This window comes from Platalea leucorodia (genome assembly GCF_965183815.1).
Source record: "Platalea leucorodia genome assembly, chromosome: 3".
NCBI classification, from domain to species: Eukaryota; Metazoa; Chordata; class Aves; order Pelecaniformes; family Threskiornithidae; genus Platalea; species Platalea leucorodia.
The window spans coordinates 5,549,845-5,565,467 of record NC_138825.1 but is presented as its reverse complement, the minus strand read 5'-3'; the positions used below and the strand labels follow the sequence as shown (position 1 = coordinate 5,565,467).

The following is a 15,623-nucleotide window of genomic DNA, read 5'->3' as shown; positions in this document are numbered from 1 at the left end:
CTACCTATTATTTTCCTTTCTCTGCAACAGAAAAGAAACACAAAAAGGAAGGGAACAAGAAAACAACGCAAGAAACAGCTCAACCAGCCAACAAGTTCGAGAAAGCTGCAGAGCTACAACCACCAGTTCCCTAAGCTAAATAAAAATTTAACACAGGGGAGTGGCTTTTTTTTGTTGTTGTTCTCTCCCCCCTCCCCACCCAGTGATTCATGTAATTTTTTTATAACTTTACTGATAAGGCAACAGCAACCAAAGAAGCAAGATTCCTAATTTAAAAGCCATACCATTACCCAGGCAGTAATTTACTGCTTTGCACAGTGTCTGGCAAACAGGACAGTCAAATGGCTAGAAAGATGACTGCTACTCGTGCCTTGTCTCCATACCCATTTGTAGTCTGCTCCCAGGAAAATGTGTCTGACCGAGGACACTGGCAGGCAGGCTTCTCAGTTCATCACTTTGTTTAGCAATGCCTGTCCTTCCATACTCAGAAAATAACAGGCCCTGATTATGACAAAAGCAATTGCTTAAAAAATAATAACTAGGAGAGAAAAAAAGAGAAAGCAATCACATAGAGGTATTGTCCTGATATTATTTCTTCACATAGTTCCACTGTCATCACACGATCACTTTACACAAAGAGAAGGAAATTAAGAGAATTTCCTATATAACCTCCTTTTTCAATATATTTGTAATTTCACAATAAACATGAACCCAACCATTCTCTGCAAAAGCAGAAAGTGGCATTTCCTTCCTGGTCCTTGCACTATCAGCACCCCAATAGGAATATATTTACTTTCTTTAAATAGACACTGCTAGGTTGGGGTTTAGAAACAAGCTTCACCTAGCTGTCATGAATTATTAACCAGAAAAAAAACCCTCTCATTGCCCTTTACAGAGACTTGATTTGCAAGTTTAAAAATCAAACTGACACCTACATCTCTTGTACAAATACCCAACCTTTTACAAAATGCTCTGAGCATTATAAATACATTTTTTCATGAACATGAGAACAACAATTCTATAAATAGCTATTCTTCACAGAATTGCTTCAAGACATTGTTTTTACAGACAACAGTAGGAAACTGAAGGAGGTCTTAGTGCCAAACAAATTAAAAGCGAAATAAACTCTCCAATCAACTCTGGGTTTCCACTTACTATTTCAAAGTTTGCCACTATTTTTCAGCTTATACAAGTAGTTTATGCAAGGGAAGAAACAAGACAGAAGACTGCACTGTGCTCTGGCATAGCTACTGGGCTGGTGTAAATCAGTCATATCCTTCAACTTCTGAGGGCTTTCACTTTGCTTCTTTGGGCAGTAATTTAACAACTCTGGACTGTCAACAGATGAACGCACTATTAACCACCACCACCACCTTGTACAAGCACAAGCAAAGACAGACAAGATTTTTATTATAACTCCATGATATGATTTCCAGATACATTGACTCAAAACTGTGATCCACCTCCTCTAAAAAGCAAACACAGGAAGATAAATATGATCTAATGTAACAGAAAATTGCCTGTACAGTCTGCACATTTAATGGTTGCTACCTCCTAAAACAATTTTTGCACTGGTATCTAAACATAAAATCAAGAAGAAGAACTGAAAAACAGCGACACAACTGGTAAACCAGGTTCCATAGCCAGAATGCTACAAGTACGTATTTAGTCATTTTGGCATATACTCCAACACAAGGCCAACGCTCAAGCAATACCAAGTTCTAACACCATTTTCAACAGGGAACCAGTACAAGCACTTACTTCGTAAGTACTTGAAAATTCATCTGTAAAAGAAGGAGGAACTCATTCAGTTCCTAGTTTTCATAGAGTATTTTGCTATAACAATAGCAACAATAATTTTCCATTATATGTCTGATACGGTATATGAAATAAACTGCATCCAATTGTTCAGGGTACGGATACACTTTCACCCCAGTGCAGCTCCACAAGTCTCCAACAGCTGGGAACACCACAGTGCTGATTTCAAGGGGTGACACGGATGTGAAACTGGAGTAACGCAGCGATGAATCAGGCCATGAGCTTTCCCAACAGCTCCCCAGCCGTAAGAGTGATCTAAGCACACCGGAATGTTTTTAAAAGAAAGTAAGTGTCCAGCAAGGATTAGTAAGAACTTAGTGACGTGGCCCAGCAGGCATGGCCAGGGAGCATGTGGCAGTTCAGGAGGAACAGTTCAAAGGGAGCTCTGGCCTCTGGGATTTCTGGGTCTGCTGTGCACCGCAGCCAAAATCCTCAGTGGACTTAAGGCAAGATAGAGAAACCACAAGGCAACTATGAACCACAACAGCATCCCCAATGGATCCTTGCCTGTAAACCAGGACAATTATACACCTCACTGGCCACCAGACCATTAACATGGCCGGAAATTACCAAGTTTTCCATCCATCTCTCCATGTTTTGTGCACCAGGGATGAACCACAGGCCTGTTGTATTTGCTCCCCAGAATAGCAGAGGAACATACGCTGATGTAATGCTCGTCTGCTGTGCCAGGACTGGCATGCAAAGCCTCCCAATTCCTGCCCGTCACACCACAGAAAACAGAAAGAACCATTCTGGAGCAGGAACCTTTTCTCTTACCTTATTTTGATCTGTCCAGTAAAAGAAAAATCCCTGTGGATCTGTTCTGAGAATAATTGGAGTCACAACAGTGGAGTCCTGGAAGAAAAAAAGGACAAACAAAATCCATGTCAGCACACAGAACACATAATTATGCACTAGCTACTTTGCCACCCATATTAATGAATTGCAACATCTAGAAATTACCCTGAAGGTATTGCTAGCAAGATGTCACTAAAAGTATTTAGTATCACCTGTCTAATCTCCATTTTTCTGACATAACGTATTTCCATTACTGAGAAGACAGCACTAAATAACTCCAGACTTGTCAACACGTGGAGTTACTCCAGAAAAGCTGGAAGTAGATGAAGTTAAACAGACATAACACACTGTCAAACTAGCGCCCACATAGTAAAGTACTATAGTTCTCAGAAGTCCACTGCCCACCTTGATCCAAATTAACCTTCAGATATAAACAAGAGCTAAATGCCTATAAGCTCTACTTTAACATACAAAGACTGAATTTGCCTAGAAAACTCGGAATAATATCCACTACATTAAGACTTCTGACAATTACTTTCCATTAGTATTTTTCTATTTTTTCTACAATCCAACTATGAAGATTTTAGTAATGGAAGTATACACAATCCACCCCACCTCCAAATCAGTTGAAAATCTGTCTACTCTGGTAACATCCATAGCTCAGGTCATTTAAAACCAAGCACATTTAGAAGCACTGTAAGTAAGGCAGCCTGGCTTCCTCCATATTGATGTATTCTGACTGACAGCAGGGACCTGACTCGGGAGATACAAGCTCTAAGGGAAGCCTTTCCCGCAGGTGGGCGTTCATTACATCTCTCACCCATTGGGATTTACTGGTGCCTAACAATAATTGACATCAGCGCAGCCTGGTCCTAATAGGATTCTTCCTCTCTTTCCTCTACTATTTTTCATGACATCTGTAAAAACGCTGTTGTCTTGAGACCTCTACCTGTTTGCCAAACTCAATTTAAAAGTTATGGAGGAAGCACAGAAAAGAGAAGGAAGACAGGCAGACAGAAAAATTGCTTAAGCCTTATCTCCACAGGAAACCAGGCTAAACACACAATTCCTCCTCAAAAAGGACATATATTTCTGTTAAAATGTTACAGGTATATTACAGCTTTAGCATTCACCTATTTCCAGAGCAGCAATATGTGAGGTCAATCTATATTCCTTTAAGGAAAAAAATGGGCTTTAATAGGTTCAAATTTACATCAAATGTATTTAACTGTGTTTTTTCTAAGTGCAAATAAAGTTGATGGAAGTGACATTACCATAAATAAATAAAAATGAACTTATGCAAGTGCCATTTCCAAGGCAAAAAGATAACTCTTCTCTATATTATGCCACCAGTACAGTCCTTTGTGACAGAGTATCGAACTCCCAGCAACGGGCATTTGTGAAACAGGGAACTTGAATTATTCCCAGTTTACAGCTGGAAAAAATGGGACCCAAAGAAGCTAAGTGACAGGCCCAGCACCAGTCAGAAGCCGGGGGGGGGAAACAAACAGAAGAATAAAATGGAGTCAAGCATGAAGCATGTTTTTATCTCAGCACAAGAGAAATATAAATCGAAGAACAAGTTCTACACTAAGAAGAAATACAAGATCAAACCCTTAATTGAGCGTAAAAGTCCTTTTTATAACTGGAAGATCCAGGCTGTGGATTAACTGCACCACAGGTACACTGACGCTCAAATGGGTGCCACGTGAGCTTTTGGATGCTGGGAACACGTGCGGCTGTACCAATGCCAGGCGGTGCTATGGGAATGCCCCAGCTGGGATCAGAGGTAGTGCACAAAGCTCCACTGACCCTTCTTCTCCTCATTAGAAGAAAAGTGTTATATGCACTTCCCCTAAGGGAACAGACATACAGAATTTGTACCCTCCATTTTTTCCCCTGTTTCTAGCATCTTGTACACCTAAGAGTCAGGTACTGTTTGAGTGCAACAGGCAAATTTATCTTTAAAACATGCCAGGCCCTGAAGAGATGTTGACTGGCTGTCTATATCCACAAGCTCCTACAAAAGTGTTCTTAAACCTCTGCCATTCAAAAAGAGGGGAAAAAAAAAAACTGCTCTGGAGACATAATGAAATAAGCTAAAAAAGGACAGTTATGTCCCATGCAGCCTGTGTGCAAGCATGTAAAATGAGGAAAGAAAAAGACTAAGTGTCCTTCTGCCTTGGGATGAGACATACACAACTTCAGGGGCGAGAGAAGGAAGTGATGGGAAATAGACAGGCATGAAACAATTATGTCTAGGATTAATCAATTTTGCCGGTTAATCATTTCAAATCAGTTGCTTCAACCCAAAAGCTGTTTGGATTTGTCTGTGCTGATGACATACAGCTGTCAAAGTAATACTTTTGTAGATGTGGGTTGTAAAATTATCAGACTCAAAAAAGTGCAGGATGAGGGGAAAGAGCCTTCAATATCTACTAGGTGACATAAAGGAAACCTTATCATGACAGGGATAACGACAAGTCTTAAATTAAAGATCCTCTGTGCTCCAGTAAGTTTGGGTTTTTAATCAAAAATAGGTAGTTTTCCATTATGCCTCTTTTCTAAATTAGCTACGCTACTCTGACATTAAGCGTAGCACAATTAACATGCTGATGAATGCAAGAACCCCACGCTGTCACGGTGTATACAAACACAAGATCTGAGAACAACTTTGTACATGTAACTGTGTAACATGTGTCTTGGGAACTCTTCCACACAGTTAAGAGCAGTAATAAAAGTCATGTGCACAATGTTTTATGTAGTCTACAGGCTAACTATAACTCTTCTAAGGCCCTGCCACCAAAAGCCACACTCCTTAGTTCTGGGTGTAGAGGAATGGAAATAAACTTCACTAGTCAGCTCTGCAAGTCCTGCTCCCCACTCCACATGAACGCCGAGTCCTTTGTCACGTGAAACAGGTCTGTTGCTTTTACACTGCTCTGCAATCAGGGCTTGCAAAGGCAGGCAACAAACAAAAAGATACATGAAAAACCCTTTATATGCTATACATTCAAGAAGAAGAGTGGTTCAAGGCTCTGAAATAGAAATTTGTTTCAAATTACAATTGTCTGGTACATTTATTTACAAAAACTATTGGGAAAAACTGTGGTTTATTACCTAGCAGACACACCTGCAGTCATTCATGAGAGTATCCTGAAGCCCGTTAATTCAATTTCCTCACCCAAAAAGCTGACCACTCTCATAACTCCCCTGGACAGATTTACCAACCATACACAACCCTGAAGAAGAGGGTAACAGACAGGACGCAACAGATAAAGGGAAAACAAACAAACAAAACTTGAAGGACAAACAAATAGGGAGCAGACATTCATTTCTTCCCTGACCCACCCAGATCCAGAATGTGAGAATAAAACAGAAGAGGGGGGGAAAGCTCAGTGTTGTGCATCTCTAAAGCTGACAGGTTTGGAAATTAACACTTATTTTGGTGTCCCGTAGGGGCACAGCTCTTACCATCCTCTGGATGTCAACAAAGCAAGCAGCCCTTTGGGTAGGAGCCCCAGATTCCTGGGACACTTCCAAGAATACAAGAAAAGAAACGGGAGGAGGTGACCAAGGCAAACATCAGACATGACCAGAAAGGGGAGAGGAAGAAGAGAAAGGCAGAGTGTCCCAGTCAACGATGCAAATAGGTGTGGCTTATCAGGCCTTTTAAACGCCACCCATGGGCGCTTCTGCCAGCCAGTGGCTTTGTTTCTGACAGACTGCTATTGCAAATTCCTTAAATAGAAAGACTTGGAGTGTCCCTAACCTGGCAGTCCCAGTGTGCCGCATATACCAGTCTAAACTTAAGTGAATAATTTTTTAAAAGGGCTTTTAATTTCACCTTTAAAAGCCCCCCACCTTTTTATTTGTTGACTTAGGGCCAATTCTCTACTTTCCTCCAATTTCACAGCATCAAATGAGTAATGTGGTTGTTCTATACTTATTCCATTAAGTTGCCTCCTAATTGGCTGTACAGCCTCAGACCCTGCATTAGCAATATTCTTTATTTTCTACTTTTAAACAAAAAGGTTTCAAATTTATGCCCACAGAGTGCCACAGAGAATTTTGGGATCCTTACCAACCAGGCACAGCTGAACACGGGCACAGAAGATCAATGGACAAATCCATATTTAAGTGCCTGCCAGGTAACTGTTTCAAGGTCTGATTTTAAGTGCCGGTCTCCTAGGCTACATCTAACATCAGTGAGCAAAAAGTGCCACCTCCATTTTAATATTAGTGACCAATAAAGACTATCAAACAAAGCCAAACAGTGAAGAGGGTGGAAGCCTTGGTTTAGTTCCTTTCTAACTGTACGCCCGTGCTTGCTACTCCTCAGAGCACCCCCACCACCAGGCTGTGCATCCAGCCACGAGGGATGCAGCCTTCTGCCCTACTCCTCAGCCGTCACTGGTAAGACACAAAAAGACACGAGGTGAGAAAAAATAGCTACGTAAGGGTGCACCACTCTGCAGCCTACGTCCCGGGCTTTGGCCCTTGCTCCCAGAACTCCATGTACTTCATTCAGTATGTATTAAGGCAAGGGTGTAACGCTATTGCCTCTGTGTTTTGTGCCAAGCGCAGTCCAGTGTTAAAATGATCAGAGGACGTCACAGGCTGGGATTAGCGTGCCTGCAATGCAAGTATCGGGTCAGTCCTGCCATAGATGTAAAGTTCCTACTGGACCTTAAAAGTACTTACAGAGGGATGAAAATCTACATGTACCTTGTCAACTACCAAGACCATGAGTCAGATGAGTGTTTTAATAAATCATATATAGAAAATGATGTTTCTTAGAAACAGCTGGAGTCAAAATTCACATCAGCAGATTTTAAAAAGAAAAGCAGACCAGCCTTTATCTTCAGCTCTTACAACAGATGGGGCTCACAGCACTGCCTTATTAAGCCAGACAGTTGTTTCCTGGTTTTGCCTCGGATTTTGAGAGGCATTGAACATCCCCAACTATAACCTGAATACTTCTACACGCTTCGTTATTTCATTTGCTTGAACCTTCTCCTGGAAAATTTCTGCCAAACTGCCTCCAAACACAAAGCAAGAAATACAGATTGTTTCTGGCAGAGGCAAAATATTCTGCAACTTTTCTCTCACTTTGGCGAAAGGGCTTGAACTCTGGGTGAGCAAGGACGTAAGGCTGCAGCAAAGGTGTGGGGAGAGTCCCTGCAAAGAGTTTTCTTGCCACTCCATAAGCCAGGGGGATTACAGGCTTGCGGGAGTGGAGAAGGAGCAAAGGAGAAGGGATAGCAAAACCACACTTTACACATGGTCAGCAGATGTATTAGCTGTTAAATTCCATAATACACTGGGTGTAATAGACTGGAACTAAGCAGGATTACCCAAACAATTAGCAATATGAATTTCTTTAGACTGACAGCTGAACTATGAGCAAGAGGGAGAGAGTACCCGTCCCCTGGTTTTGCAATGAACCACTGAAATAATTCAGAAGGATAAAGATACCCTCTTTTACTGAGGGCAGAAGAATCAAGTCTGCCGTGCAAAGGAACAGACAGCAAAAAGGAAATGTTGGAGAAGGTGAAATAAGTGCTGGAGGTTGGAAGCAGGACAAGAAACCAAAACGGGAATTAAGTTTACAGGACCTGTAAACTGAAATCCCACTTGTTCAATAGGAACATGCAGGAAAATATTCTTCACTATTAGAGTGGTCAAACCCTGAAGAAACTTTGGTGATGGCACCACACAACAGAAGTCGCCATTCTGCTAATTAAAGACTACCTGCAAGTTTCAAAGAGCTACCTTCAGCAGCATTGGTTTCTCAGAAGCAGACTACCCTGTCTTGTTTCTCAGGATGTCCATACTCTTGGGCTAATTATAGCCTTACCCTAGGTAGCCTTGATTTGACTGCACGACTCCTTATTTATAGTAGATGTTGCAAAGTATGCAGTCAAGAAAGAAGGAATAAAGGCAGAAATGTATAGCTAAGGTAGCCAAATACCAATCAGGAAGATTTTATCACTGCCAGAGTTCTTATGTGATGCTGAGCAAATCATTTAAACCAGTCTGTTCATGGGCGTAAACGCTATATTCTGATTTTGAGGGAAGACTGGAACTGTATTTCCACATATCATTTTCTAATTTTTAGAGATGCTGAGCCCAAATTCATCTGAAGTCACTGGGGAGTCATTCTGAACATCTGACTGTATGGTGCTACGCAGTCTGAAAATTAGGTCCAAGGTATCTAATCACAGATTAAAAATTAGCAAGTTTTTTATGTTGGTCTCTTTTTTTGGACCTACAGCAGTACAATTGGGAATACGTTTTGTCATCTAATGGGTCTTGTGAAAATAAATTAAAAAGTGTTTATGAAGCGTTTACTTTATAATAGATAAAAGACTCCATAATGATTAAAGTTAACTCTCTATTTCACCACAGCCTTTGTTTAAAAAAGAAAAAAAAAAAAAAACAACCAAAAACAAACCCCCAAAAAAGGTCTTGAGCACTCAAACATTAAAGTGAAGAAAGCATACAGTGCACAACTTCAACTCACTGTTAGCTTTCCTTTCACACAGAATTCCTCACTTACTTAAAAGAGTTGTTTTCTGATTTTCAGTTTCCCTAGTATCTACCAACCCTCCGAAGGGCTCAGACGCTACAATAACACAGATGTTATCTGTGACTTAAACATGTGAAGTCTTCACCAGATCTTCCAAGGCAGGCATCTAATCATTCTGCGGGGGATCCAAATCTTTTTTACCCCCAAGCTAAAGTCAACAAGAGCTTTCCAAAGGAGTTAACTACGTTCAGGCTTTCCCCTTTATTAAATGTTAACTACTGAGAAATTTTAAATTCAATCTAATTACTCTCCTGTGTTGCAAAAGACCAAAACCACAACTTCTACTCATTTAGATAAAATATTTTTATATAGCACAGAGCTGATATTTGTTTACTACATAAAGATTAGCAACAAAGAAAGAAACAACAACAAAAACTCTAGAATGTTAAAGAAACTTCTTCCCTCCAGACTGAAAACATTTAGAAAAAATAAACTCTTTTCAGTTTATTGTTTTAGTTTTATACACACAGAACAATGGTTGTTCATTTTTCACGGCCTCAGTAATGTACTGTAGTGACAGACTTGTGCAGAGTTTAAAGAAAAAAAAAAAGGCAGGAAAAAACCCAAGTTACTTGAGCATCAATAGCTTACAATCACTTCTGAAAATTTCCAGGTTTTTTCTTTGTTTGATCTCAGCTTATCCATAATAATGATATCTGCTGTTATATTTACTTGAAAGGTTAAAGGGGATGTATCTCAGACTCTTGATAATATTCTTTAAAAGATTCCAAACAAATAAAGAAGCCCAAAAACTTTACATAGCACTCACCATCTGAGCTCAAAAACGTTTTATAAAGATGATGAAGTGCTCTAAGAAAAAAAACATTAAAATAGAACTTAAAAGACCTCGGTTCATTTTTGCTGCTCACTGGAATACCTGTGAAGTGCTGTAGCCACTGGCCAGTGCTACCTACCAGCAGGTTTGTTTCAGGACGTCCCTCAATTTAGGTAGAGTTACATTACCTTACCGATATAGTTAACTTGCAAGTAAAAGTAAATAGCGTAAGCCACAGAGAGACCAGTCAAATTCTTCATGTAAAGTACATATTATCACTAGGGAAGATAAGAAAGCCTTTAAGCAAGAACTGAAAACAAATCTATTTTTGAATATACACCGTCATATTAACTCGCTTCAGTGTGCCAACTACTGCTCTTCAAAAACATCGGTTTAGCTGCGCTCTAGCTGTTGAGCTATTTGTTAACTCAGTTATGTCTATCTTGTTCCCACTACGAACCAGAGAAAAATAAAGCAAAAAAGACAGCGAAGGCAGGTTTCAGCCCCTTCAGAGGTCAGAGCAGTCCAGAGAGAAGTCCCCCTTTATACTCAGGTTTCATTAACCTTCGCAGCTAGCAACACCTCCTGCTACATTAAGTTTAAGCCCCTGCAAAAGAGCTTCACCCATGACTTAATTACATCCTTTTTATTTATTTATTAAACTGTTTTAAAACTCTCATCAGGAAGAGCTATTATAACCTGGGTTTCACTACAGCAGAGTGGATTAAGTCAGTTCTTCTTTAAGCCTTCCCTCTCTCTCACAGATATGACTTCTTTCTAGGAATAAGAGAGTGCATCTGTCCAAAGACCAGCCCAGTACTTAAGAGACTCAGAGTCTCTTCCCACTAGTAAGGGAAAAGTGGTTATAAAGGCCCAACTGAAAGCAGCATGAAGAAACACAATGAAGAAGCGAGCGCTCAGCCAACTGGCATCTTAAACCAGACACACACATGCACACATCCACAAAAAAACACCTAAGCAACAGTCACTTTTATCCTTCACCTATTCAAATGTCAGCTATTTCTGCTCAGTGCCTTGTGAATCCAATCTACATATCAAGAACAAGAGTTAATTCTAAAAGTTGTTTTCCGACCTGTAATACTGTTATAGAATAAAACAGAAACAGTGTGAGGAAAAGCAAAGTAACAGGACAACAATCATCTGTTTGACTTCAGTGCTTTATATCCTGATGCAAAACAGAATTTGTGAATAGACTCTGTTAGGCATTGGATGGGGTAAGTGATATTACATCCAATCCCGATGCCCAAGTGTGACTTGTCTTGCAAATCCAGAACTTTTTAATTGATCCTAATGCCTTTACAATTTAGAAACTGAAGATGGCCTGCAGAGGAAATGGAGTTTCAAGCCTCCTGAGCTGCTTGCCTTCCACCTGCCTGCATGTCATCTTGAGTGGCTGATGTAACCTCTTGCTCTCCTCTTAGCAAAGCTCAGGTGTTTCTCTTCCAAACTGGATCATCATCACACTGGGGGGGCGGGCACTGAATGAGGTTGATGTGTAACCGGTAGCAGACTTCACCACTGTTCCTCAGAGAGGAGATCCATATAACACCACCAGTACCACATCTGCTTATTAGCAGCCTCAGAGTCCCTAATTAGGCACCGAGCTACTAGAAGCTCAGGATGGGAAGTCCGTGGGTCCAACGGTTTTAAACTCTGTAGCACTACAGCTTTTGTCAGATTGTTCTGCACACCACACTGCAGCATCCTTCTAAAAGCTGGCAAATACATTCTTTAACAACTGTTACTCTATACACCATGAAATTCCTTACACGCCTCTCATGCTCTGGTTTAAATCCTTCCAGCATTCCCATTTTAAAAAAAACACTACTTTTCAGTGGTTTATAACTCAGCTGGAAAAATTTTGCTTTGGGCTGAAACTTGGTACAAGTCATAGGAATTCACCAAAAACACTCTTTTGCTTTATGAAATGCAAAGCAAAATCTATAGAGCCATCTTTAAACTGCAAAAAAAAAACCAGCAGGGAAGCGTACTATAAGGGTATGCCTCGGACAGGAACGAATGCTGTCCTAGTGCACGGGCGATGTGGAAGAACTGAACTCCCGTTCTCACTCAGAAACGGTAAATAGAAAATGGTGCATAATAAACATCAGTATGTGAGCCTCGCTCTTCTGAACAGCCCTGTTAGCACAGCAGATCCAAAGTACTCATTATGGTCAATTCTATTTTACTGTTACATTTTCTAGTTTACTATTTCTCATTACAGCCTATTGTTTCACTGGAGAGTTTGTGCATGCCTATTTACATGAGAGACCACAGAGGTTCAGATTAATAATCATCATTTTTTAAAAACCCTTTGAAGCAGATTAATTTGATAGAAAACAAAGACTCTGAAGTAGTTATTGGATACTCAAAGGCAAATACTTTTCAAAGTCACCGAACACGCGTTCGTCTGAAGACCTTCTTACAGCCAGAGTGCCAAAGGAGATTCGTTTCCCTTGAAATCTTGGATTTTGTGGGGCTTCCACTGCCGAGAAGAAACACTACAGGCAAGATAGGGGGCTTGGGGGTAGGAAATGCATACATATACACACAATGCATAGTCAACAATGAGTTAATGTTAGTATTCTTCATCACACAGTGTGGCTAAATACGCATCAACTTTCACAAGGTTGCTGAGGAAAGCACTCACTAAACATAACAGGACTCTTTCTCATCTCAGTCTGACATTCCAGGTAACACCTGTGTATCGCTGAGTAACACCTTTAACCCGAAAGGCACACCTTTTGCCAGAATTTAGCCGTATTTTATTACTGCAGCCTTTAGGTTTACAATTGAAAATCTTTTTTCCAATTAGTCTACAGCAGACAGGTTAGCCACTGAACATCACTGTGCATGGAGAACACCTCTTGTCCTGCAAATTCTATGTATATAATATACGACTTGGGAAATAGCACTTAAACTAATCATTTAAACTGTTGCCTAATTGCTTGCACTTTCAGTCTGGAGACTTAAATCACCGTTAACTTGACCTCTGCATATACCTGTGGAAATTTCTTGGTAGCTTACCAAAAATAAAACAATAACTGCAATGACAAGGCTGAGGTTATGCTGCCTTTTCCTCTGCTAGGGAAAATATCAACTGAAGGAAAACATTTTCCCAGGCAAGTCATTCAAGCTTAGTTCCCAAACATGAATAACTTGTGTCAAGCCAATGTTTACTGAAGTGGCAAGGTCAGGATGCTGAGCTTATTAAAAACATATTAGCTTATTATTGTAAATAAAATTTCACACTGCAAGTTCTTCAGTTTTTTGGTGTTCTTTCCCTCCTTGAGAGTGTTTATCACAGGTTTATAGAGGTCAGGCTCACACATTTGGCTGCTGGACAGGCTGAAAGCAATGGCAAAATAGCGATACATAACAAGACAAGAACAGTTGTTAGACACACAAACTGCTCCTTCTCCCTCTCTCTGTTGTCCCTCCAGTTGTTGCTGTGGATGTCTTTAGCACAGCCTAAACATCAGCAAAAATAGGCGAGCTGTGTTCAGGCTCTCAAAACAAGTTATCCTCAACAATTCTCCTGACATTCAAACTGTCCAGCATGCCTGCCTTGTTTCCCAACCACTCCTCTGCCACAGCTCGAGCCTCGCTATGCCCCTCTGTCTCCAGACACCATTCGCAGACAGACTTTTTGGGGCACCCGCTCCTCCATGCACAACCAAGACACAAACACCCAATGTTGTATTGCAGAGCAAGGCTAGCAGAGGACTCGTCCTTTCTGTTTTCCTTCTCTGCAGCACAGCAGCCTTACTTCCATGCTCTGAGAAAAGGAAAGCTAAACAGCAAAAAGCTACCCTTCTCTGCAATGGTCCCAGGCATAGCCTGCAAGTGAAGAAAGAAAGCCCAGCTGCTGAAGAGCTGTGCTACCAAAGGCAAAGTGAAAACCACACTCCTATGTGAGGCAATACAAGTGTAAAGGGTTAGGAAGCAGCAAGCGGTAAGGGGAAGGCGGATGTGATTTTGAGGCAAGTGTCATGCCCTAACGAGCCAAGAAAAAAGAGTGCCTTCTGCGGAGGAAGGAGGTTGAGCGGGGGTACCCAAACAGCGAGCCCTGGGAGAACGCGCGCAGGGCTTGACAACCCCACCAGAGAGAGAAGGAAAAGGGCAGGAGATAGGAGGAAGGAGAGGGGCTGGGAGAAGGGAACGGGAGATGGAACGAGAAAGAGGGAACAGGTTGAAACAATTACGTTACGGCGACAGAGGTGGCAACGTGCACAATAAAACAAGGGAGGCAGGAAAGGAAGACGCTCGCAAAGGAGCCAGCTGAACACAGCTCGCACCGGCCAAGCGAAGTGAGCCGGGAGAACCTCTGGAGAAAGTTTCCCCGGCAGCCGGCCGGCGGTTTAACAACGCCCTTCGGCCCGGCCCGGACCCCACACGGCGACCGCCCAGCCCGGCCGGGGACCCCTATCGCCCGCCACCGCGACCGTCCCCGACCGGCCGCCAACTCCTCCGCCGCGGGACGGCCCCGCCGCCCCGCACCTGCCCTCCGCACCGGCCGAGGCGGGCACAGCGCCCCGCGGGCCGGCCCGCCCCGGCTCCCCGCTGCCGTGCGGGGCAGGGCCGGGCCGGCCGCGGCCCCGGGCGGCCGCAACATGTGTGCTGGAGCCCTCCTGCCCGATCGATGCGCCCTGCGCGTTGCATAAGCCCGCCGTGCCCCTGCCGCCCTGCCCCGAGTGGGGCACGGCGAGGGGAAGCGGGGAGGAACGGGGGGGGGAGCTACTCACATCGTCCCACTTGACGAATTTGATGCCTTTCTTCAGGGTGTCGGAGACGCAGACGGGCTTGAGCTGGAGAGCGTGCACCCCTGGCTGTGCCCCGGCCATTTGCACCGCATTGACGCGCTCTCCCCCGGAGCGGAGAAGCCGCGGGAGGCGGCCGCCTCAGGAGGGACGCCGGGGCGCCGGAAGCGGCCCCAGGAGAGAGGCCAGCAGCCGCGCTCGGCGCGCCCGGAGCGGGCAGGGGAAGCGGCTGCCCAGGCGACGAGGGCGAGAGCCTTCACTGGCGCCCGAGGAGGGACCTGGCGCGGCAGCGGCCGGGGCGAGCCATGCAGCGGCACATCCTCTATATACAGCCGGCTCGCCACGCACGCACACGCCCGCCCGCTCTCTCACACACACGCACACGCAGGGGCACAGACCGAGCGCCGCTGCCCGCTCCGCTCCCCTCCCCTCCCGCCCCTCCTCCTTCCCCGTCAGGCTCGGCCCCCGAGGTTCCCCCGCGCCGAGGTCAGCGCGCCGCGCCGGCGGCACTGCGGCGCCACCTGCCGGCGCCGGCTGGCGCGGCCTCTGCCGAGCCGGGCCTCGGGCTCCACTCGGGGGGGAGGCCCACGGGCGAGCTCCCCCCGCCGAGCTCAGCTCGGCGGGGGGAGCTCGCCCGTGGGCCTCCCCCCGAGGCTGGTCCCGGCCCACCAGCTGCCGTCCTCGAAGTGCGGTCCCGGTCAGGCCTCTCGGCCCTCCCCCCGAAGCGAGAAGGACAACAGGGAGACGCTTGACAATGCACGCGTGGGTCTCTGCTAATGCAGCGTTCCGGCTGAGAAGGGAGCAAAGGTGAGTGTCTGCGTCCCTTGTCCTAGTGGTACCGACGTCAGGGTGAGCACAG

The 15,623-nt window shown here is 43.9% G+C and overlaps 1 protein-coding gene across 1 annotated transcript in view; it reads right to left on the bottom strand.

Annotated features, from left to right (window-relative positions):
* The window catches only part of PLCB1 (phospholipase C beta 1), a gene marked incomplete at its 5' end in the record, with an annotated part of 405,623 nt that extends 390,775 nt beyond the window's left edge, over window positions 1–14,848 (bottom strand). Inside the window, 2 exons of the mRNA XM_082305814.1 lie at window positions 2,596–2,673; window positions 14,750–14,848. Of these exons, the coding sequence (XP_082161940.1) occupies window positions 2,596–2,673; window positions 14,750–14,848 (177 nt within the window). The remainder of the gene's footprint in view (window positions 1–2,595; window positions 2,674–14,749) is intronic.
* Window positions 14,849–15,623: the final 775 nt, after the last annotated feature.